Genomic DNA, 25208 nt, shown 5'->3' with positions numbered 1-25208 from the left:
CCTGTTTTTTCTTTTTTCTGCCTCTGTCCACTCAAATTTTACCCTCTTGCTCTATTCCTTTTCACTTTTCTTCTACTTTCAACTTTTTATCTCTTTCTCTCATCCCCTAGCTCTCACATTTCCAATCATCCTATTCTCTTTTATCTGCTCCCCATTACCATATTTCTAACCTCTATATGCACAATCCTCCTCACACTCATCTCCCAAATGGATCCAGCATTCCTAGCATCTCCCCTCCTTATTCCCCACTCTATGCTTATATCCCACATATCCTGCCTCTCTCTTTTTCTTTCTCCCTCCCTCCCACCTGCCTCCTCCAAGTCCAACCTCTCTTTCCTGCTCTTCCAACCCTCCTCCCCAGTCTATCTCTCCCACTCTCTCTTCCTTCCCTCCTAAGTCTGACATATCTCCCTCCCCCTTCTGGCCCCCAAGTCCATCTCCCTTCTACCCTCCTCTGTTCATCTCTCCTTCCTTTCCTCTGCTCTTCTTGAGTCCATCTCTCCATCTCACTTTCCATCTCTCCCCTTCTATCTCTCCCTCTCCCCCTTCTGGCCCCTTCCCTGAATTTCTTTCCATTCCCCCTCCATCCTTCCCAACTCCATTTCTCCCTCTTCCCCTTCAGCCCCCTCTGTCCTCCACTGTCCATCTTTCTCTCCCTCTTCCTTCCCATCTCTCTCTGTCCCTTCCAAACCTTCAACTTCTGCCATCTCTCCCTGTCCCCCTTCTCCAAAGATGAAACAAAAAAGTGAGGAGAATGGATGAGGATACCAACTGTTATGCACATGTAATTTTTTAAGTGAATAAATATAAAACAGTTGGTATCCTCATCCATTCTCCTCACTTTTTTGTTTCATCTTCACGGTGTCGTGAGGATTTTTTACCTCCTTTTTTGCCTTCGCCCCTTCTCCAAAGTCCATCTCTCCCTGTCTTCCTTTCACCCTTAGCCCTCAGCCATCTCTCTATATCCCCCTTCCACCCCTATGCCATCTCACCCTATCCCCTTTCACCCCTCTACCCCTCCACCTCTCCCTGTCCCCCTTCTACCTCTTCCACCATATCTCCCTGCCCTCCCCCTTCCACCCCCCTGCCCATCCCTGTTCATCACTCCCTCTTGCTCTTCTGCCCCACCCTCATTCATCTCTCCCTCCCATTTTCCCATCCCTGAGTCTGACATCCCTCCCTCCCCAGAGTCCATCTCTCTCCTTCCCCAACTCCCTCCCTAAGTCCCTCTCTCCCTTCTACCTCTCCCCTGTGTCTGGCATGTCTCCCTCCCGTCCTGCAGTAAGTTCCAAATCGATGCATGCTAACCATATACTAATACTTTTTTACACATTTTTGTTGGAGGAGGCATGTCAAGAGGGCAGAGAGTGGGTGTTTCTTTGCTAATTGGTTAGCGTGAATACATTACTGTGCACTAACTGGTTAGTGGAAGATTACCGTGTGAACCCTTACTGCCTATAAAATAGGTGTTGGTAGTGCTCACGTGTTAATTTTTTTAATGGCCAGATGCTAATGGCAACATTAGCTTATGGCCATTAATTTCAAAAATTGAAAATTGGCCATTTTATTGCTACGGTGGAAAACCCATGCAAAGGTGTGCTATGGCCGCTTTTTACCACAGCATATTAAAAGGACCCCTTTGAGATAATCTGGTCTTTGTTTCTTTGTTCTGATAGCAGAGATGTGTGTTTTTGGTTTTAGGAATTTGGGTGAGGGATGGGGTAGGGGGATTGAACTGATCAGTGAGAGACAATATTCCATTTTCTTTATTATATACTCAGTTGTTGCTGCAATGCAGATTTTGTCTGATTCTTTATAAAACAAATAATAAAAGAAAAATAAATAAAATTACCCTCATAGTGCTAGATTCTATATATGGCACCTGAAAATTCTGTGTGGAAAAAAAATATGCCTAGGCTTATTCTCTCTAGTACGTCTAGATTTTACAGACTAGGCTTACATTTCTGTGTGGTATATAGAATTATGCCAAGCGCTTCTCCACGCAACCAAATTTAGTCACGGCCATTTAAGCCATGTTTTATTCGGTGTAAATCCTGCCACCTAAATTAGGCCCAGAACAGGTGTATTCTATAACACACACAGATTTTAGAAATGCCCACACCCTGCCCATGGCCACGCTCCCTTTTCAACTATGCGGCTTAGAATTTAGGCGCACGCACACCATGTTACAAAATACACTTAGCGAGTTGTGCATGCAAATCTTATGCCAATTAGTGCTGATAATTGCTTGTTAACATCCAATTAACAACACTGATTAGCTAGTTAAACAAGTTACGTGCATTGTTATGGAATACGCTTCGATTTCCATGTAGAACTTAAGGTACGATACAGAATCCCAGGGATAGTGACTGAAATGCATGGACAGGGAAGTTCCACCCTTGGCACCTGCTAGCAAATATATAATTTCCTTTGAAAATTGACCCCTATGTTTTCCAAATGTTTATTCCTAAAACTAGTGTATATTTTGTAAAAACAGTTCTAGAGATTTAGAGGATCCGAGCCTGCTCTTTAGTATTGACAAGATGATTATGTTATCAAAAGCTAAATATATCTAAACCTATTGCACCATCTACAGACAAATGCATAATGAGTAGTTACATTTATTTGCCCAGTAGGCATGCTAGAACATTTAAGCATTTTTAATTCTATACATTGCAATTGACTGTGTAGAAAAACTTAGTGGTTTGGCAGGTCAGAATACTAGGAAATTCCTAAAGGTCACAATTTTCCAGCAACGGTGGTTCTGTTTGTGTTTCAGTAAATGGAAACCGGCAAACCAGTCTGGAGGAAGTACAAACCCTTTTTATACAGAGGCAGAGAGAAGTCGGATTGTTAGCACTGAAATGAAGCAGACTGAAAATTGATTCAGATAAACTTGAGCCATTCACCACTGAAATCTGATTCCAGTGCTTTACAAAAAATTAAGCCAAAATATAATAATAATAATAACACACGCATTATTATTGTTAAAATGCAAATTTCATGTTCAGGCTGTATAAAGTTATCTAGCAACGTCACTTTAATAAGAAGGATCAATACACTGATGAAGATGTCACAGCTTTCATTCTGGAAGTTTAGGGACACTTTCTAGAAACATTTACAAGTTAAGACTATACAGAGCCCTTCATGATGCTCTGCAGCAGCATCTTGTTAAGGAAGATGATTTAATGTTCACAGCCACTCAAGAAAATGTTATAGGGGTTAGTTTCCAAAGAGTTTAGTCTCCTAAATTGATCTCTTTAAAAAATGTTCTAAGGCTAAGTGCCTACATTTATATTCATAATCTCACTAAACTCAGGGGCGTAAAAGTGAATGGCAACATAGGCACATTTAGGGTCTGTTTTACAGAGCGGCGGTAAGCCCAACGCGGGCTTACTGCTTGCTATTCTGGGACTACTACCAGCCCAACGTGGCCGCCAGCAGTAGTTCTGGGTCGAATGTGCAATTTCTGGTGAAAATACCCCCCAGAAATATTTAGTGCAGTGGTAATCTGGTGATATTTGGGCATCGCCACATGTTGCCTGGTTACTGCTGGGTTTCTGTGGGAGCCCTTACCACCACCTCAGTGGGTGGTAGTAAAGGATTCCCGCCGCATGGCCACACGATAAGAGTTTTCTTACCACGTGGTCATTTTGTTTTTGGAGCTTTTTACCCGCTGCGTTAAAAAGGCCCCTGGTGCGTGGGAAAAATGGCCCCCGCCACTACCACAGGGCCCTTTTTCTCGCAGCTTGGTAAAAGGACCCCTTAGAGTGGAGAAAAAAAAGGTTAGGACCTTAGCACCAATTTTCAGCAGTGGGCACCTAAATTAGGCTCACAAATCTTGAAAAATGAATGACAAACCTAAATGTAGCAGCATACTGATCAATCGAGCCGGCAGCAGTGAGCATTTTTTTAAGAACTGACCATCGCTGACTAATTAGACATTAGATATTAAACACCTGGTGTGCTCCTCCCACTCGCCCACTCCCTGAGAACCCCTGGGACTACTCTAGTGGAAATTCCTGGTGGTACAGTTGAACAGGCGGAGCAGGTGGGTGAGAGGAGAATCAGGAGGATCTCTGTTGGGTAGGGGAACATTGAGGGGTCTCTATTGGGTGAGAACAGTACATCAAGGATCAAGGGGTGCTAATTTTACGTGTGTGTGGGGGGGAGGGTTCAGAACTGCTGGATCTGAGAAATCAAGGCAAATAAGCATAGAAATAAAAATGTGAAGTTCCCCTGTTCTACTTTCAGTTCCTTAGAGGAGAATAGCCAAAGACATCTTCTAAATAACTGTGTTTGTGAATATGGAAAATATAAGAACAGTGTTTTTTGTTACCTGGAAAAGGTGCATCCATCATTTCTATCCCATCTATGTGCTTACTGTTGTAAGGCAATGAAAAATAACGCAAGTTCTTGGTGCCAGCCTGTTCAAGAAAAATGATCAGATTATGGAAAATTACAGTACTAGAACAATAGGATCTGCTGATGCAGAGCCTTTTTATGCATCAAGATGGGATAAAAAATAGAAATATTAAAAGAAATCAGCTTAAAATAATAATGCATGGAGGAATGGCCATGTATATGCCACCTATATTTGGGGCTGTATCCATTTGCGATTGTCAGTGTGTACGATATCAACTGAAACAGCTTGGCTTGTTTCATTTTAGACCCCTGAGGAAGGCCTGTTGGCCGAAACACGGACCGTGTAGGGTCCCAATAAATTTTTTATGGTGCTCTTACTCCCTATGGTCCTTTTCTGGTCTGTTTTGGTTCATCTTCCGCCCTTTTTGTGGTTTTCAAGTTATTTTATGGGAGATTTGGACCTTCTTTTTGTTAGCTCGGCAACATACACATCTAAGTGTCAACACATACATATATACATTGCTATTTTAGAACATACACGTGTAAGTCCTGGCATTTAGATGTGTGTGTGTGCCATTTTAAAAACCTATACATCATCTTTTCCCACGCAGTTACAGAGCCTGAAATCATTTGGCATTATCACTTTTTTAAAAACCTAGACATTCCCAGGATCAGGTGTAAATCCCATCACTGATACCAGAGGTCAGAACAGGCGTGTAGCCAGACCTTGGATTTTGGGGGGTCCAGTGCCCAAAGTGTGTGGGGAGCAAAAATTCTTGCCCCATTCCCCTGTCACTCTCCGCCCCTCTGCAACCTCACATACATGAGTTTGTGGGTTCCCCACAATCCACCAGCAGAAGCCCTCTTCCATCTGAAGCCTGACTGTTAGCTGCGCTTTTCCTAGGCTGCTGATTTGCTGGCCATTCCTGCTGCACATGCTTGGTTTTGGTGAAACTTCAGAATATGCAAGGGAGGCCTTCCCCCTGAGCATGCATGAAAACTGGGCCTCCCTTGCATATGCTCAGTTTCACAAAAAACGAGTATGCATGCACCGGGCGGAAGAATGGCCACTGCATCAGCAGCCCTGGAAAAGCACCACTACCTGACAGGTCTCCCTAGCTTTGCTCAGAGTAGGGCTTCCACCGGCAGGTCTTGAGGGCTCCGGCCAGCCAAAGTGGCAGACAGCGCCTTAATTTTTTTGGGGGGGCAAACACAAACTGAGGGGGTAGGCCCCCAAGGCCCCCCTGTGACTACATCATAGACTTTCATTCTCCTTCTGAAATATGGAATAGACATGAATTATTTAGCCCTGCCAAGTCCCATCCAAAGCATGACACCATATGCACATATGTGTTTGTGTGTAAACCCCAGTTTTCTAAAATCACCTTTTCTATGTTTATTTGACACAGATGTGTACTGTATGTACCAGGATTTAAACATCCAAATCACAAATAGGGCTTCTACAATAACCACCATAGTCTCATCCTAAGCATTTTAAATTTTAATCCATTAAGATGTTTTGCTTTTTTAAAGTCAGTGGTTGTCACTAAATTTCAAGTTGGGGATTTTAACTTTGGATCCAACTGAGTTAAAGGAAAGTCACCAAATATCTTATCATTGTGAGGCTGTGACACTGCTGACCAGTGTGTGTCAATGACATCCATCCCTTTCGGTCAGCCTTCAAACTTCATTGTGAGTATTCTCAAGGAGGTGGGTATTTTCAAAAACATTTTCTCCTTCTATTGAAAAATGCCTTGTCCTTCAAGATTATGGCTCTTCCCCCCATCCACTTTTCCCTTTCCTTTCACTAGCTTGAGTAGAGCATCAGAATGATGAAACTAGGGGTCACACCAGAGGCCACCATAGGTCCAGTGAATTTGCACTGAAGAACACTGCATAAAATAGCGAGTCCAGGAAACTTACTACTGGAGTAAAAGTTGCAAACAAATGAGTGTATGGTCAGAACTGAATTCAATTTATTGTTGCACAAATTTCTTCAGCAGCCTAATATAAATGGTTGTGGAGGGCAGCATAGATAATTGTACTTGATGGTTAGAGGCAGGATGGATAAAGTCTTAAAATGCTGAAACGTATTCCTTGAATATTTTTTTTCTCAGTGTCTACAGTTTTGATAAATATTTGCTCACCTCCTGAAGAGGTGTTACCACTTAGTTTAATTGGGCAAAGTGAACAATAGGCTTCTTTTGTCTCCATACTGAACAGGAAGAGAATCCCACAAGACAGTCCTGCTCATCCAGTCTTCAATTACGATTTATTTCAGTTTCTTACTGCTAGCTAAATGGGATATTTTTAATACGAGATGACCTACTTACAACTGACATCAGATTTCAGCTAGGTCTATAACAGTTTGCTTTCCATAATACGATCTAAATCTAGATCTATCTATCTATCTATCTATCTATCTATCTATCTATCTATCTATCTATCTATCTATCTATCTATCTAAGGGCCCTGTTTACTAAGCCGCGTTATAGGCGCGTTAACATTTTTAACACATGTTAACCATGTATGTGCCTACAATATCCCTATAGGTGCCTACATGGTTAGCACACATGCTAATTGTAGGCACATTAAAAATACTAATGTGCCTTAGTAAACAGGGCCCTTAAAGACCTATCAGATAGCTTTAAACATATCTATACAGATATATAGATACGTGCACAGAGATACACACATGGAAATCAAAGTAATCAAGCAAACTTAGAGGTAAAAGAGCACGGTCAACCTAATGGTATGGACCTTAGGTCTTCTATTCCTTGAAAATGGAATGTGTTCATCTATTTATAGAGATGGCCTTTAACCAAATGAAGGAGATCAAAACAGATTTTCTCAAATATGCCCAGCAGCCAAGTATAACCCATATCCACGTTCAACCCGTGACTAAACACTGTTTTTGTAAATACAATTATGGCTAGCCTTCATCTTTGGGTACCCCATAGCCATGTATTAGCTGCATGTAAGACAAGAAGATCACCATCAGATATTCTACTGATTCCAACCACTTCATATTTGGGGTCACTATTTTCCCACACTTGTGCATAATCTGCATTTCTTCTGGCAAAATGTAAAATAATGTGCTCTCCTTAGGGTATATACATGAAAATACGGTAATCAAATTATCTGCATTAACTGAAATCCTATCTGGACTTTACTGTATCAAATTAGAAAAGAAACTGATTGCTTCACTATCAATCAGCTACATGAAACCATGAAGGCTGGTAAAACTGTATTTGTTCATCACAGGTTTTTCAAAATCAGGTAACAGATAAATTAATTAATTTAAATATTTAAATGTCACATAAATAGTAACATGACACATACTGGTCTCTGCCATGGTAGGCTGTTGCCTTTCTTTTGGTTTGCCTTCAAAGTGTGGTGATGGCGGATAAGAATTTCCTTGGTTTGCCTTTGCCTTTCTTCTGTTGGTAGGTTGTACCTACTATATGACAAAGTCTGAAATAGAAATAATGTTATTAAAGTTTTTCACATATATTAGTCACAGATTTCAGTGTTTATATGGTACCCTACTCAATGTGCTTTACAACAAGATTATGTCTAAACAAAAAACAAAAATAAAAACAGGCATTGAGAGAAACCTGCTAAAGGAAATCAGTTGCGAACTTCAAGGAGAAGTTCACCAAATCCCTGGACATCTGAAGGGATGGGTAGCCAATAGGCACAAAGCACAAAACAGAGAGATTGTAGATAAATAAGAGGAGCAGATAGTAAGGAACAAGAAAATGGATACATTTATAGTTTGGTATTCAACTCATAACTAGTATAACAAACAGAGGACCAATGTCATATTATAAAAACACAATGTCCCACCGGGGGGGGGGGGGGGGGGGGGAGGATAGTGGCATGGAAAGGGTTAACATGGAAAAAGAATGCACACTAGAGAAGAAACACAAAGAAAATGACAAGACACGTAGAAGAAGAAGGAAGATTAACAAGACTATTTTCAATAGTGTTAAGTGAAGAACGAAGACAGAATGTAGGAAATGTTAGACTTTTAAAATAAGAGATACGTGGAATTTTATAGGTGTTGTTAAGATGAAAACTGAGAGAGTTAACAAATGACAATATCGGTACAGAGAGGAAGAATTGTCTGAATAGTCACTCTAAGACATCTAACAGAGTCAAAGGGATAGAAGAATAGTACAGAGATGAAACACTCTCTTACGGTGGAATTCACCCTATGAAAATGAATGTGCAGCCTAGTGGTTGGTCAGTGGACTGTAGAGAAGAGGACCCAGGCCAATATCCCACTCTAACTGGTACACTTGTGGTGGAACATGTGAGCCCTCCAAAAAAAAAAAAAACACTAAATACCTACACTACCTATATATACAGTGGTGGAAATAAGTATTTGATCCCTTGCTGATTTTGTAAGTTTGCCCACTGACAAAGACATGAGCAGCCCATAATTGAAGGGTAGGTTATTGGTAACAGTGAGAGATAGCACATCACAAATTAAATCCGGAAAATCACATTGTGGAAAGTATATGAATTTATTTGCATTCTGCAGAGGGAAATAAGTATTTGATCCCCCACCAACCAGTAAGAGATCTGGCCCCTACAGACCAGGTAGATGCTCCAAATCAACTCGTTACCTGCATGACAGACAGCTGTCGGCAATGGTCACCTGTATGAAAGACACCTGTCCACAGACTCAGTGAATCAGTCAGACTCTAACCTCTACAAAATGGCCAAGAGCAAGGAGCTGTCTAAGGATGTCAGGGACAAGATCATACACCTGCACAAGGCTGGAATGGGCTACAAAACCATCAGTAAGACGCTGGGCGAGAAGGAGACAACTGTTGGTGCCATAGTAAGAAAATGGAAGAAGTACAAAATGACTGTCAATCGACAAAGATCTGGGGCTCCACGCAAAATCTCACCTCGTGGGGTATCCTTGATCATGAGGAAGGTTAGAAATCAGCCTACAACTACAAGGGGGGAACTTGTCAATGATCTCAAGGCAGCTGGGACCACTGTCACCACGAAAACCATTGGTAACACATTACGACATAACGGATTGCAATCCTGCAGTGCCCGCAAGGTCCCCCTGCTCCAGAAGGCACATGTGACGGCCCGTCTGAAGTTTGCCAGTGAACACCTGGATGATGCCGAGAGTGATTGGGAGAAGGTGCTGTGGTCAGATGAGACAAAAATTGAGCTCTTTGGCATGAACTCAACTCGCCGTGTTTGGAGGAAGAGAAATGCTGCCTATGACCCAAAGAACACCGTCCCCACTGTCAAGCATGGAGGTGGAAATGTTATGTTTTGGGGGTGTTTCTCTGCTAAGGGCACAGGACTACTTCACCGCATCAATGGGAGAATGGATGGGGCCATGTACCGTACAATTCTGAGTGACAACCTCCTTCCCTCCGCCAGGGCCTTAAAAATGGGTCGTGGCTGGGTCTTCCAGCACGACAATGACCCAAAACATACAGCCAAGGCAACAAAGGAGTGGCTCAGGAAGAAGCACATTAGGGTCATGGAGTGGCCTAGCCAGTCACCAGACCTTAATCCCATTGAAAACTTATGGAGGGAGCTGAAGCTGCGAGTTGCCAAGCGACAGCCCAGAACTCTTAATGATTTAGAGATGATCTGCAAAGAGGAGTGGACCAAAATTCCTCCTGACATGTGTGCAAACCTCATCATCAACTACAGAAGACGTCTGACCGCTGTGCTTGCCAACAAGGGTTTTGCCACCAAGTATTAGGTCTTGTTTGCCAGAGGGATTAAATACTTATTTCCCTCTGCAGAATGCAAATAAATTCATATACTTTCCACAATGTGATTTTCCGGATTTAATTTGTGATGTGCTATCTCTCACTGTTACCAATAACCTACCCTTCAATTATGGGCTGCTCATGTCTTTGTCAGTGGGCAAACTTACAAAATCAGCAAGGGATCAAATACTTATTTCCACCACTGTAGGTGACACCTAAAAGCTTGAGGGCTACTGTAGGGGTATACAGTTGGGTACAGTAGATTTTTCTCTATACTTGGAGAGCTCACCATACAATATAAGGGGATTATGATGAGATGTGTACCTGGGACCTTTTATGAGAAGTCCACTGCAGTGCCCCTAAGATTATAGAATACTAGTGCTTACATAAGTAAATGTTACATTTATGCGTGTAGGTGTACTATGCACTTTCAGCAGTATCCTAGAATGTGAGCATGCAGGGCGCACGGGGTAAATTCAATAAATGGTGCTGAAAAATTAGTGCTGGAAAACAATTGGCACTGAGTACTATTCTATAAACAGCACTTCAAGTTGAGCACTGTACATAGAATAGCACTTTGATTCCCGCAACCAAAGTTGGGCACTAGTATTTGCGCCAACTGAAACCAGGTGTAAATGCTGGCACCCAACTGAGCATATGAGCATGGGAATGGTGATATTCTCTAACAACATATGCAATTTGTTTTGCAAAATCCTTGCCCTGCCCCTGGCCATACCCCATTTTCAACCACACACTAGTGAATTGGAGCGCTCAGTGTTACAGAATAGCACACAGGAAGATGCACATGCAAATTCCAATTACTGCCAATTAACTTCAATAATTGCTCATTGGCATCATTTTATTGCAAGTTAATGGCTTGTTAACTAATTAATTTGTGCATGCTGCTTTGATCCATGCACAAAGTTCAGCACACATTTTTCAGTGCCACATATAGAATCAAGGGGATAGTGTTTAACTGTAAGGGGGCATTCGCAGGGGAAGGCACATAGGCAGATTCCACACTTATGCACGTAGGGGGAGATTCTATATATGGCACCTAAAAAATCAGTGCCGACTAAGCATATTCTAGATTTAGGTGCAGTATATATAATACACTTAATTGATATATCAGTGCCTAAAACTACGCACATCCAGTTATACCCACAAAAATGGGGTGTAAACCCGGAATATGGGCCATATTCTATAAATACACATGTGAATTTTGGAACACCTATTTTCTCGCCTGTAACCACTCCTTTTTTTGCCTGCGTGCATTAGAAGTTAGGCCCACTGCATTATAGAATGCACTGAGCGAGTTCTGTATATAAATTCTAATTATTGCCAATTAGTGCTCATTATTGCTTGTTAAGAACTGTTATCAATGCTGATTAACTTGTTAAGCCAATTAAGTCGCACGCATTGTTATAGAATTGGCGTGGATCTCTTAGCGCGCTATATAGAATCCGGGAGATAACTTATAGCATACTATAACTTATGCTCTAAAATGCAATATTGATGCGCTCACACCTATTCCTGCCTTTTACCTAGCACAGGGGTAGGCAACTCCAGTCCTCGAGAGCCACAGGCAGGTTAGGTTTTCAGGATATCCACAATGAATATGCAGGAGATAGATTTGCAAGCACTGCCTCCATGGTATGCAAATCTATTTCCTGCATATTCATTGTGGATATTCTGAAAACCTAACCTGCCTGCGGATCTCAAGGACCGGAGTTGCCTACCCCTGACCTAGCATAAGACTCAGCGCTTAAATGGTGCACAGATGAAAGTTTATGCTGTATTCTATAGTGGAATCAGGGCACCCAGATATGTTATAGAATTTGCACTCAGGACTCAGCAGCATTTACTCAAGCAGGAAATCTGATAGAGCGACCCCTTTGTACGTTCAGCTTCATTGGTTGCCTATAGAAACCAGAGAACTGTTTAAATTATACTGCATGATTTTCAAGATTCAACAAGGAATAGCTCCTGGCTATATGATTCATTTACTTGACTTTTCATGTGTCTTCCATACACATGCTTAACTATATTTGAACCAATTATGTTTTCCAGATCCTAAAGGGATAAGATCAAAAATACTTTTTAATTCTCTCTTTTCTTATCAGGTAGCCGAAGCTTGGAATGTACTATCAAAGAATTTAAGAGCAGAGTATACTTTTCTACTATTTAGGAAAATGATAAAAACTACTCTTTTTTGTGAATACGTTACTTCTAAACTGATGTAAACTGGATTTTACTTGCAGAAGTTTTAAAAATGTTTTATATAGTACTAGGTGTTTTACCGTCATGCACTTGGGTTACAATAATCCAAAGGAACGGTACAGTATAGGGGGTGAAGTGCTTTTGTGTATGAAAGAAGAGCGGGACTTGGGGGGGGGCATTGTGTCTGAAGACCTTAAGGTGGCCAAGCAGGTAGAAAAGAAGATGGTCAAAGCAGTGGCGTACTGAGGGCGGGGCGGTGGGGGTGGTCCGCCCCGGGTGCAAGTCATAAGGGGGTGCTGCGGCAGCGTGCAGCTTCCATAGGCATCTCCCCCCCCCCCCCCCCGATTCATGCGGTGCTTATGCTGCTGGGATGTACGGTGGTGCCGCTGCTGCTGCAATAAGGGTTCCGTCCAAGCGCTCCCCCCCCCCCCCCTCCGACTACTGCAATGTATTGTATCGCTCTCCTTCCTCTCTCCACCCTCACCCCGCTCTGCAGGCCTTTAAACTTTCAGAACTCCGGCAGCGTGCATCAGCGACATGAGTGCTGCCTTTGGCCAGCCCCGGAAGCCTCCTCTGTACAACATCCCGCCTAAGCAGGAAGCTGTACAGATTAAGCTTCCGGGGCAGGCTAAAGGCAGCTCTTACATCGCTGATGCTGCGTGCCAGTGGGGCTGGAGAGCTTGGAGGCCTGCAGAGCGGGGTAGGGGTGGAGAGAGCTGAGGTGAACCGTGGAAGAGTGTCGCAATGTCAGCCAGACCGCAGGGAAAGGGAAAAGGGGGTGGAGAGAGGAAGAAGAACACACGATGCCAATCTGAAGGGGTGGCGAGAGGAGGGAGAGTAAAGCCAGACCTCAAGGGAAGGGGAAAGGAGGGTGGACAGAAGAGGAAAAGCAATGCTAGACCGAAGGGGAAGAGGGGGTGGAGAGGCCGAGAGTGATGCCAGACTTCAGAGGAAAGGGGAAGAAGGATGGAAAGAGGAGGGAAAGTGATACCAGGCCACAGGGGAAGGAGAAAAGTAAAATATACAGGAGATACAGGAAAGCAGAAGATGGATGGGGAGAGGAGAGATAAAGATGGAGAGAGGGGGAGATGTTGGAATGCATCATGTAAAAAGGACAGAGGGGGCACATGCTAAATGGAAGGGGCAGAGAAAGCGGGCAGACACCAGTGGAAAGGGGGATAGGGCAGACACAGAATGGAAGAGAGTGCAACAGTGGATGGAAGGAGCAGAGAAAGCAGGCAAACGCTGCATGGAAGGGAGAAAGAACGGGCAGACGCTGGATGAGGCAGAGAAAGTGGGCAAATGCTGGATGGAAGGGAGGCGGAGAGAGAGAGAGGGAGCAGATGCTGGATGGAAGGGAGAGAGTAAAGAGAAGATGAGGAAAGCAGAAACCAGAGATGACAAAGGTAGAAAAAAGATTTTTTTTTTTTTTGCTTTAAGATAAAGTAGTATTGTAGTTGTCGTGATAAATAGAAAATGAAAATAAGGTGATCTTTCTATTAGACTAATTTTAATACATTTTTGACTAACTTTCGGAGACCAAAACCCCATCCTCAGTATACTGTAATATACTGATCTGAGGAAGGAGGTGTTGGCCTCTGAAAGCTAATTGAAAAATGTATTAGTCCAATAAAATTGTATCATCTTAATTTCCATTTTTTTTGTTTTATTTCTGTTTGTTAATTTGTAAAGTGGTGATTGGTATTTGTCAGTTTTTTTCAAATTTACATCTGCTGTCTTTATATTGCACAGTACTAGGGGACATGCATCACTGTTTCTGTGGTGTTGCATTGTATGCAGAATCTGACTTATTGGGGGTTCAGTTTAATTTTTGTCTACATATTTCTGTTTTTAGTTTGTGGTTACTTATTCTATACTTGGCGAGGATGTATCTGTGTTTCAATGTGAAAAAGACATGGTTTTGTGTTGGCAGGATCATTTTTACTAATGTCTTGTTTAGTTTTACAGTGGGTGTATTGATGTTCTAGTGCTCACTGCAATGTTTAAGATGTTGCCTTTTCCTAGGTATACCCTTGTAGTGTGACTCGTGGATTATTATTAAAAATAATTTTTTCATATAGAGGAGGGGGTGTTAAAAATGATCGGCCAAGGATGTCAAATACGCTAGGTACGCCACTGGGTCAAAGCCAGAAGGATGCTCTGGAGAGGGATGACCAGCAGGAAAAAATGAGGTGATAGTGCCCTTGTATAAGTCTCTGGTGAGGCCCCATTTAGAGTACTGTGTGCAATTCTGGAGATCACACCTACAGAAAGATATAAACAGGATGGAGTTGGTCCAGAGGACGGCTACTAAACTGGTAAATGGTCTCTGTCATAAAACATATAGGGAAGGCCTATGGACCTCAACATGTATATGCTGGAAGGGAGGCAGGAGAGAAGGGATATGGTAGAGACATTTAAATACCTCAGTGGCATTAATGTACAGAAGATGAGCCTTTTTCAAATGAAGGAAACCTCTGGATTGAGAGGGCATAGGATGAAGTTAAGAGGAAATAGGCTTAGAAGGAATCTAAGAAAATACTATTTCATGGAAAGGGTGGTGGATGCATGGAATGGCCTCTCAGTGGAGGTCGTGGAGACGAACACTGTGTCAGAATTTAAGAAAGCATGGGACAGGCATGTGGGATACCTTAGGAAAAGGAGGAGTTAGTGTTTACTGAGGAAACATAGACATGATGGACCATTTGGCCCTTATCTGCCGTCATGTTTCTCTGTTTCTTGTTTATGATCTGCTTTGAACTCACTGGGTGTTAGCAGAACAGAGTGTAATATAATATAATTTTGGCACCCAAAATTGAGTGACCTTTATAGAATTGCCCTCCTGGTTATTACACTTGTGTAACAGGGCATTATAAAATTTTCTTTTCATGGTTCTTGCTCATAGTATAAAGAGGTAGAGAGGTGTGGTAGCCGTGTTAGTCCACTCTTAAAGGTTATCAATAGAAATCAAACAAAATAAAACATGGAAAAGAAAATAAGATGATACCTTTTTTATTGGACATAACTTAATACATTTCTTGATTAGCTTTCGAAGGTTGCCCTTCTTCGTCTAATCAAGAAATGTATTAAGTTATGTCCAATAAAAAAGGTATCATCTTATTTTCTTTCCATGTTTTATTTTGTTTGATTTCTATTGATAACATATAAAGAGGTAGAAACACTGTGATTCCTTCTTAGTTATTCAATTGAATCCTGGATTAGTATTAATGATTTCACTGAGAAGAATCAGGTTAACTTTTCCCATAATGAGGGAAGGAAGCTGTTGCCATAGCAGAGCAAACAGAGAGTCATCATGTTTCTACCTACAAGATAGATATCAGTCAGAAAATACATACACAGTGCAAGAGAGTAATTACATACCCTTTGTCGGATTTGATATAAATTGTGTGATAGCATATCCCTCATTGATTCAACTTCTTCCGGAGAAAGCCTTTTTACATGTTGGTCACAATACTTCCTGCAAATGTCATGAGAAATTAAACATTAACCTATTACAAATGTAAATATACTGCCAGTATTTATCCTTTCCAGGGAGACAAATCTTAAAAGATAGGGCATGAAAACACTGTCAGTACAGTAGAATGCATTTTATGCTGCTCATCATAGAAATAAGCCATGGATATTCCCCAAGTCCACCTTAATAATGGCTTATGGACTTTTAGGAAGGTATCCAAACCTTTTTTAAACCCTGATAAGCTAACTGCTTTTACCATATTCTCTGGCAACAAATTCCAGAGTTTAATTGCACATTGAGTGAAGAAATATTTTCTCTGATTTGTTTTAAATTTACTACTATAATTTAGGCATGAGCATTTATGTCAGTCATAGAACTAATGTGTGTGACTAAATACTTGAGATATACACATAACTTTTAGTATTCTACCCATATGTACAGCTACCTACAGTGGACCATAGAGCATCAACATATCTATTGGAAAAAACGAACTAGCTAGTTTTTCTACAGATCGCTAAACAGAATACCTGGCCTTGGACACACACAGAGAACACAGATACAAAATGCAGAATAAGAAACAGAAATATGCAGACAGAAATTGAAGTGAAACCTCAAGAAGCCAGCCCTTCAGGTAGTACAACACCAGAGAAATAGAAAGAGTTGCATTTCCTCCTGTGCTGTGCAAAATATAAAGATACCAGATGCCAAATATGGTGTTGGGAAGGGGTCCAACCGGGCAATTGTCCCTGACTCCTTGGCCAGAGAGGCCTCCATGTCTGACTGAACCTGAAGAAGGTTCAGCCTGGTAGTGAGCTTTGGAATCCCCTTCTAAATTTCTGCCATGGACCTCAACCATGTCTAAGACCAACACTTCCGAGTTTCCAAGTTTATTAAGCACTTGTTTTCCCATAAGCCAAGGAGCATATCTGAGCGGTTTACAATCCTAAGGGATGATAGAAGGAAGAGAAGAAAGGAAAATGAAGAGTGGTTGGACAGTGTAGGGAGGGAGGAAATGGAACTATAATATATGATATGGAACTACAATATATGATAGGAAAGATGGGGCAGTAGTGGTAGACAGAGAGGAGAACTGAGAAGCATGTCTGAGTTGGCCTGCAAGCTCACACTGATGACAGCCTCAATTTCGAACAAAAGCATCATCAAAGAGAAATGTTTTAGGACCAGATTTAAATTTCTCTAGATAGGTCTGCAAACTAAGGTAAAGGAACAGAGCTTCCATAAGGTGGGGCTGATGAATGAAAAAATTGAATGATGGGTGGTGTCATATCTAATTTGTCTAAATGAAAGTATAGCTAGGAGGTGCTTTTGGGATGAGCGAAGAGCACGAGACAGAAAATAAGATGTCAGGAGACATGCCAAAAAGATCAAGTCCCAATTCCCCTTCCCTTTCCTTCTTTTGGTCTTCAAAATAAAGACCAAAAGAAGGAAAGGGAAGGGGAATTGGGACTTGATATACTGCCTTTCTGGGGGTTTTGCAAGTATATTTAAAGTGGTTTACATAGAGGGGCATAATTGAACAAAAACGTCTATCTCCATGGGCGTTTATCTCCGAGAACGGGTCCGTGAAGGGGCGGACCGAACTGTATTTTCGAAAAAAATAGACGTCCATGTTTTATTCGACAATTTGTGAGCTGAGCGTTTTTGTTTTTCAGTGATAATGGAAAATGAAAGCGCCCAGCTCAAAAACGAATAAATCCAAGGCATTTGTTCGTGGGAGGGGCCAGGATTCGTAGTGCACTGGTCCCCTTCACATGCCAGGACACCAACCGGGCACCCTAGGGGGCACTTTTACAAAAACAAAAAAAAAGTTAAAAGAGCTCCCAGGTGCATAGCACCCTTCCCTTGTGTGTTGAGCCCCCCCAAATCCCCCTCAAAACCCACTGCCCACAAGTCTACACCATTACTATAGCCCTAAGGGGTGAAGGGGGGCACCTACATGTGGGTACAGTGGGTTTGGACGACTAAGCATTAAGCAGCACAATTGTAACAGGTAGGGGGGATGGGCCTGGGTCCACCTGCCTGAAGTCCACTGCACCCCCTAACAACTGCTCCAGGGACCTGCATACTGCTGCCAGGGAGGTGGGTATGACATTTGAGGGTGAAAATAAAAAGTTGTGAAACATCATTTTTTGTGGTGGGAGGGGGTTAGTGACCACTGGGGGAGTCAGGGGAGGTCATCCCCGATTCCCTCTGGGGGTAATCTGGTCATTTAGGGCACTTTTTGGGGCCTTATTCGTGAAAAAACAGGGTCCAGGAAAAGTGCCCTAAATTCTAGCTACAAACGCATACTTTTTTTCCATTATTGGCGAAAGGCGCCCATCTATCCTTGGCCGATAACCACGCCCCAGTTCCACCTTCGCCACGCCTCCGACACGCCCCCGTCAACTTTGTATGCTTCCGCGATGGAGTGCAGTTGAAAACGTCTAAAATCGGCTTTCCATTATACTGATTTATTCGTTTTTGTGAGAGAAACGTCTATCTCGCAATTTGGGTCGAAATCTAGGCATTTTTCTCTTTCAATTGTAAGGTGGATAGTATATATAGGTACTTATGTGTACCTAGGGCAATGGAGGGTTAAGCAACTTCGCAAAAACAAAAAAGGAGGTAAAAACCCTCACGAAACCGTGGGATATAAAACAAAAAGTGAGGAGAGTGGATGAGGATACCAACAATTATATATTTATTCACTTGAAAAATAAAAAGTTAAAAAATAACAATGTACATAAAAATGACCCGACACGGCCGTGTTTCGGCCCAATGGCCTGCCTCAGGGGTCTTTGTAACCTAAGTTGAACAATGAAACAAATAGAGCATATTGTTACAAATATATCATAAACATGAATATGGTGAATAAAACAACAGACATTGGCTAAAAATATAGCATAAATAAATGAACAAACAACCAGAAAATTATCTGTGACTCATTCTAATAATATAACATTGGGTGATAAAAGTAAAACATATATGTAAAGTTTTAAAAGGTTTTTTAAGGAAAATTATGTATGATTAAAAATTGTTTTTATGAATTATAAAAATTTTAAAAACGCATGGATAATGCTTTGAACAATACATCAATGTATTTATATGCAAATACTAAAATTTATAATTGAAATTGTATGGAATAATATATTATGAATATTTAAACATGTGAATAATACTTTGAATACAAGCAGCTTCCCCAGAGTCACAAGGAACTGCAGTGGGAATTGAACCATGTTTCCCAGGATCAGAGTCCACTGCACTAATCACTAGGCTACTCCTCCACTTAGGATCTTATAATGGATTCTCTGTGCGATTGGTATCCAATGTGCATTTTTAAGGAGAGGGGTGACATGATTGAATTTCCTTGAACCTATAATCAGTTTGATAGAAGCATTTTGAATTAATTGAATGTAATGTAAGTCTTTCTGCCTTAGGCCCTTCTACAGTGAGTTACAGTAATCTATTTGGTGCTCAAACCAGTTTTCAAGTGCCCCCTCCAATCAGCCTGGTTTTCAAGATATCCTAAATGAATTTGCATAGGATATGCCTGCTGGGTCTAAGAACTAGACTAATGTATGCAAATATATTGCCTGCAAATTAATTAGCAAGCACACCCTCAAAACTAGACTGGCTGAGGCTGGGGCATCTACACCCATGATATAGGATCCATATTTTCAGCCCTGGATTAGCCATTAAGCAAAATAAGCAGGTGTTTAGGGCACCAAGGGAAAGGGGCACCACAGAGTTTTTTTCCCCCTATTTATCATGCTCTTTAACACTTTTACTGTTGTCTGCCATACCCATTATCCAACATGAACTTCAGTGTTTTTCTAATCATTATAATTATATGTGATGTTTATTGTATACAAGAATATTTCTCAGCACCTATTGTATCTTAATGTCTTTTTAGTTAAGCAATGGAAGGGATGAGGGGTTCAATTTTTGGGCTGTGCTTAAGGCATCAGTTAGCCTTAATCCGGCCCTGCATATTTTTATTTCAGGATTTCATTTTAAAGTTACTTTACCTTTCTACCTTACAACTTTAAAAAATGACCCACTAGAAATTATACCTACATGAGAGAAGCTACAGATGGGTCTCTGCTTATTCCCTCTTCGGCCATCTCAATGGCTTGTTTTATTTCCAGCTTCTTGTACAGGGACACAATGCTCGATTTAGGCTGCTTCTTCCGGATCAGAATTTTCCGCAGGTACTTGTGATCAAACTTTTTATACCTGTAATAATAAGAAAAATTCAACATGCTTCTCTTTATATCTTTTAGATCATTTATTCTGTCTTTTTAAAATAGTAATAATGGTACCAGCAACAGGATCTCAGAGAACAGAAGCATATGGAGGCAATGAGGCAGGAGTTCTTATCTTAATTATCTTGTGAATTATCTTGTCTCATCAGAAAGTGAAAATACAATTTACTACTTGCATGGCAGTAATTCAATTAAGTAAAAGAAATGCCAGTGAAATATAAAGGCAATGAGCTACATCCATTGTAACTTAGATGTTTCTCAAGATGGGGAACAAGCAAAATGAAATGTGCTATTTAGATTTTTGAACTACCAATTTTCCCGATACTTGCCTATGTCTGTTCTTTAGATCAGATTACTAGGTGGGTCAATATTCAGATGCATTGGTCAGTGTTTTTAAATTAATGCCGGACATTGCATTTAAAAAACCATATATATTTAGCGACACTACACATATGGGGATCCTTTTACTAAGCTGCGGTAAGCACTAACCCGTGCTTACCACAGCAAAAAAGGCCTTACTGCGGAGCGTAGTCATGTGTGCCATGATAGTTTTGTAATCGGCGCAATTTCCCACATACTAAAAAATAGATTTTATTTTTTAGCACTGGGGGTGAGTGGGGGAGGGGCAGATAGTGGATGTGTTCTGCGCTAATCCGTTAGCGCAGCTACATTGCTGCGCTCTAACCAATTATCCTGTCATTAGTATGTGAGCCCTTACTACCTACCAATAGGTGGTAGTAGGGGGCTCACACACTAATGGGAAAATTAGCGCATGACCATTAATTTAAAAAATAGCAAAAGCATCTATTTTACCCATGCGGAAGAATGGAATTTAGCATGTGGGAATGATCCATGTAAAGACGCGCTAAAGCCACTTTTTACTGCAATGTGTTAAGAGGGTTCCATCGTTAGCAGTGCTGAATATATGTGTAGATTGCTCATTGCAGCAGCTATGCATAAAGTGGTGATATTCTGGGACTATTCCCTGGATACTATATATGGCACCCAAATTTCCACACCCAAATGTGGGTACGCTGCCGAGATGTACACGCAAATTCATTGGGTAATGAGCTCTTAACCATCAATAATTGGGTGCCAACAACCAACTATTGATGTTAATTGGCACTCAAAATTTGTGCATGCATCTGGCTGTGTAGTATTCTATAAGGCAGGGGGGGCCGATATTCAGACTGCGGGAGTTAGCCCAGCTAACTCCCACAGTCACCACTAAACCCACTGACCACCATGGGCAGAATAAACTCCGGATATTCAATGCTGCAGCATGTTTGGACACTGGCAAATATCTGGGAATAATTCATGATATGGAAACCACCGGGAATTATTTTATTTATTTATTTGTTACATTTGTACCCCGTATTTCCCCACCTATTTGCAGGCTCAATGTGGCTTACATAGTGCTGTGAGGCGATAGCCACCTACGGTGAAGAAACAAATATAGATTGAAGTTATTTACAATGACATAGATATAAACAGACACAGAGGGAGTGGAAAACATGAAAAAGGATCTGAAGAAGCTAGAACAATGGTCTAAGGTCTGGCAATTAAAATTCAATGCGAAGAAATGCAAAGTGATGCACTTAGGAAATAGAAATCCACGGGAGACGTATGTGTTAGGTGGCAAGAGTCTGATAGGTTCGGACGGGGAGAGGGACCTTGGGGTGATAGTATCTGAGGATTTGAACGCGACAAAACAGTGTGACAAGGCGGAGGCTGTATCTAGAAGGTTGCTGGGCTGTATAGAGAGAGGTGTGACCAGCAGAAGAAAGGGAGTGTTGATGCCCCTGTATAAGTCGTTGGTGAGGCCCCATCTAGAGTATTGTGTTCAGTTTTGGAGGCCGTATCTTGCTAAGGATGTAAAAAGAATCGAAGCGGTGCAAAGAAAAGCTACGAGAATGGTATGGGATTTGCGTAACAAGACATATGAGGAGAGACTTGCTGATCTGAACATGTATACCCTGGAGGAAAGGAGAAACAGAGGTGATATGATATAGACATTTAAATATTTGAAAGGCATTAATCCGCAAACGAACCTTTTCCGGAGATACGAAGGTGGTAGAACGAGAGGACATGAAATGAGATTGAAGGGGGGCAGACTCAAGAAAAATGTCAGGAAGTATTTCTTCATGGAGAGAGTGGTGAATGCTTGGAATGCCCTCCCGTGGGAGGTGGTGGAGAGGAAAACAGTAACGGAATTCAAACATGCGTGGGATTAAACATAAAGGAATCCTGTTCAGAAGGAAAGGATCCTCAGGAGCTTAACCGAGATTGGATAGCAGAGCCGGTAGTGGGAGGCGGTGCTGGAGGTAGGGAGGTGGGGATAGCGCTGGGCAGACTTATGCGGTCTGTGCCAGACCTGGTGGTGGGAGGCGGGACTGGAGGTTGGGAGGCAGGGATAGCGCTGGGCAGACTTATGCGGTCTGTGCCAGAGCTGGTGGTGGGAGGCGGGGATAGTGCTGGGCAGACTTATACGGTCTGTGCCAGAGCCAGTGGTTGGGAGGCGGGGCTGGTGGTTGGGAGGCGGGGCTAGTGCTGGGCAGACTTATACGGTCTGTGCCCTGAAGAGCACAGGTACAAATCAAAGTAGGGTATACACAAAAGTAGCACACATGAGTTGTCTTGTTGGGCAGACTGGATCAGGGGCGTAGCTACGGGTGATCCAATCTCAGCTCAGGCCCGCCCACCCAAGCGCACTGCAGTGCAGCAGCCTTTTTCCACTGTGTGAGTGACGAGTCATCGCGTAGTGGTTCCTGGACACTGCCAGAGGCCGAGGTCGGCTGAGTGAGATACCGAGCGGCTCTTTCCGTCACAGGGACACCCCAAGGGATGCTTTTCTGTTCAGAGAGACCCCAAGCAGTTCCGACTTGCGCAAAGAAATTCCGCACGATTCCCCTTGGCTCTGAGGAGCTGCGAGGGGCCCCGGGAGGTTCCAGCGACTCCCCGGGAGATGCCGGATTTCAGCGGGGAATACCCGGGGCCTCCGGCCGGCTCCAGCTCTGCGGCTCCCACCTCTCATTTTGACGCCTTCACGCGCTCCAGCGATTGCGCACAGCGTGGCAGGCTGGCAGCGTGACGCGTGCTTCTCAGACAAAAGATGCGCGGAGCAACGGTTGATGAGGCCTGGCTGCACGAGGCGGGAAAAGGGCAGGAAGGAGTGAGTGAGCGCGTTGTGCCCCAGCGTACGGATTGGACACCTGTGTGGGGCCTAGCTGTTCCGGTGTGTGGAAGGACTGATGGGGTAGGCGGCACCACCGCCCTTTCGGGGTGAGTAAGTCAGGTTCGTATGAGAACCACTCCAGGGCTGGGCTTAGTGAGGCATACCTGAAAGATGAACTATAGTCCAACTGCTTCTAGGAGGCGTGGGCCTGACCACTGGTACCTTAGTGGCCCTGCTTCCAAACATAGGTGCAAACTATAGTCCAACTGCTTCTAGGAGGCATGGGCCTGACCACTGGTACCTTAGTAGCCCTGCTTCCAAACATAAATGCCAACTGTTCAAAATCATTGTGAGTACTAAACACAACGCAAATTACCCATCACCTGACACAATGAAGGCATTTGCTCAATATTGGGTTGCTCAGCACCCATTGCACACATAGACCTGGATCTGTGGTTCCAAACTTTCTCTTCTGTTGTGCACTAGGAGTTATTGTCATGAGACAGACTATAAAGGATAACGTTTGTAGTGAGTGGTCTCTTCCCCCCACACCCCCATCCATCATTTCTTGCCTATTTAATAGGGAAGAAATGAAGGCCACTGCTAATACAGTACTAATAATCCTTGCTCAAAGCCCACCTCTTCAATGTCGCTTTCGGCACCTAACCATTGTACCTCTATCCAGGAAATCTAGACTGCCCCAATTTGATTGACTGCACTTTTTGTCCTTTAGATTGTAAGCTCCTTTGAGCAGGGACTGTCCTTCTTTGTTAAATTGTACAGCGCTGCGTAACCCTGGTAGCGCTTTAGAAATGTTAAATAGAAGTAGTAGTAGTAGCATAACATGGCATGGAAGACGGCACCCGCTCAGCAGATCTCTTGAGTCCAGCCCACCTACCTTTCGGGCTTGCAGAGAGGCAGATTTGGGTCGGCACGGCACACAGTGGCAGCAGCACTGAAATGCAGGTCACGTCGCGATGCACATTGTTCCATCCTATGCGGTATGACGTGGTTGTGCACAGCGGCGTGCTCAGCCTCAGCTCAGCCTCGCTCTCGCTCCGCTCACTCGTGGCCATCAGGGCAGGCTAAACAATAGCTGCACGCAGTGCACGCTGTCGCTTACAGGGTTGAGCATTGAGCTAGTGCAAGCCTGGCCCTGGATACGTGGGAAAAGTTCTTTGAGACGAGTTCCAAGCAGCTGCCAGCCCAGTCTAGCACTGCAGGTAATAAATTTTGAAATGCTTTTTTTTTACATCATAATTTTAACGTCTAATTTTTTAAAAATTAAAGTAGCTGGGGCCTTGGTACTATTAAAATTCATTGTTGTGGAATTTCTGGGTGGGGTAAGCACTTCACTATGTTACTATGTTACATCAAGGGATCATAAAGAGGGAAATTATATAACGAATATAAAGTTCAATACAAGTTTGGATTTCTTTGTGTTGTTGGATTTAGGTAATTAAGTTGGGTCAGTAGGATATGCTTTTCCGAACAGGTAAGTCTTTAGTAATTTTCGGAAGTTGAGGTGAAGGCCCCAACTCATATTCAGCCAGGACCCACATATGCAGGCCCTGACTGAATATTGACCAGGACCACATTAATCAAGCCAGGTTTGCTGAACACCTCCAATCCCCCATTCATTCTCCTGAATTGAGAGTCAGGTGTTCCCACCCCCACTCCTCTTCCTCTCCCTCCTCCATAGTACCCTCAGGCTTACCTTTTACTCGCAAGTACTGCGTGGCTTCTGCTAGAGGTCGCAGAAGCTATTTTACACTGGCTGCCATGATGGGCAGGATAGAATGAGCATTATTCCTGCCCATAGGACCTCACTGAACCGCCAGGTAATTACAAGAAGGGCCAGGGTACCTATGACGATGGGCAATGTGGGCCTCAGTTGGCCCTAAATACCAACATAGTGGGAAGGAGGAAGGATTGGGGTTGTGCGGGAG

The 25208-nt window shown here is 42.8% G+C and overlaps 1 protein-coding gene across 1 annotated transcript in view; it reads right to left on the bottom strand.

Moving 5' to 3' along the window:
- Positions 1-25208, bottom strand: part of SLC9A4 (solute carrier family 9 member A4) — a 68920-nt gene that overhangs the window by 8403 nt on the left and 35309 nt on the right. The window contains exons 8-11 of the mRNA XM_030201450.1: positions 19897-20055; positions 15726-15822; positions 7708-7839; positions 4340-4427 (exon numbers count right to left, since the gene is read on the bottom strand). Coding sequence (XP_030057310.1) covers positions 4340-4427; positions 7708-7839; positions 15726-15822; positions 19897-20055 — 476 coding nt within the window. The remainder of the gene's footprint in view (positions 1-4339; positions 4428-7707; positions 7840-15725; positions 15823-19896; positions 20056-25208) is intronic.

This window comes from Microcaecilia unicolor, chromosome 4, assembly GCF_901765095.1.
Source record: "Microcaecilia unicolor chromosome 4, aMicUni1.1, whole genome shotgun sequence".
Lineage (NCBI taxonomy): Eukaryota > Metazoa > Chordata > Amphibia > Gymnophiona > Siphonopidae > Microcaecilia > Microcaecilia unicolor.
The sequence above is the reverse complement of the archived record's forward strand: the minus strand, read 5'-3'. Positions and strand labels throughout refer to the sequence as shown.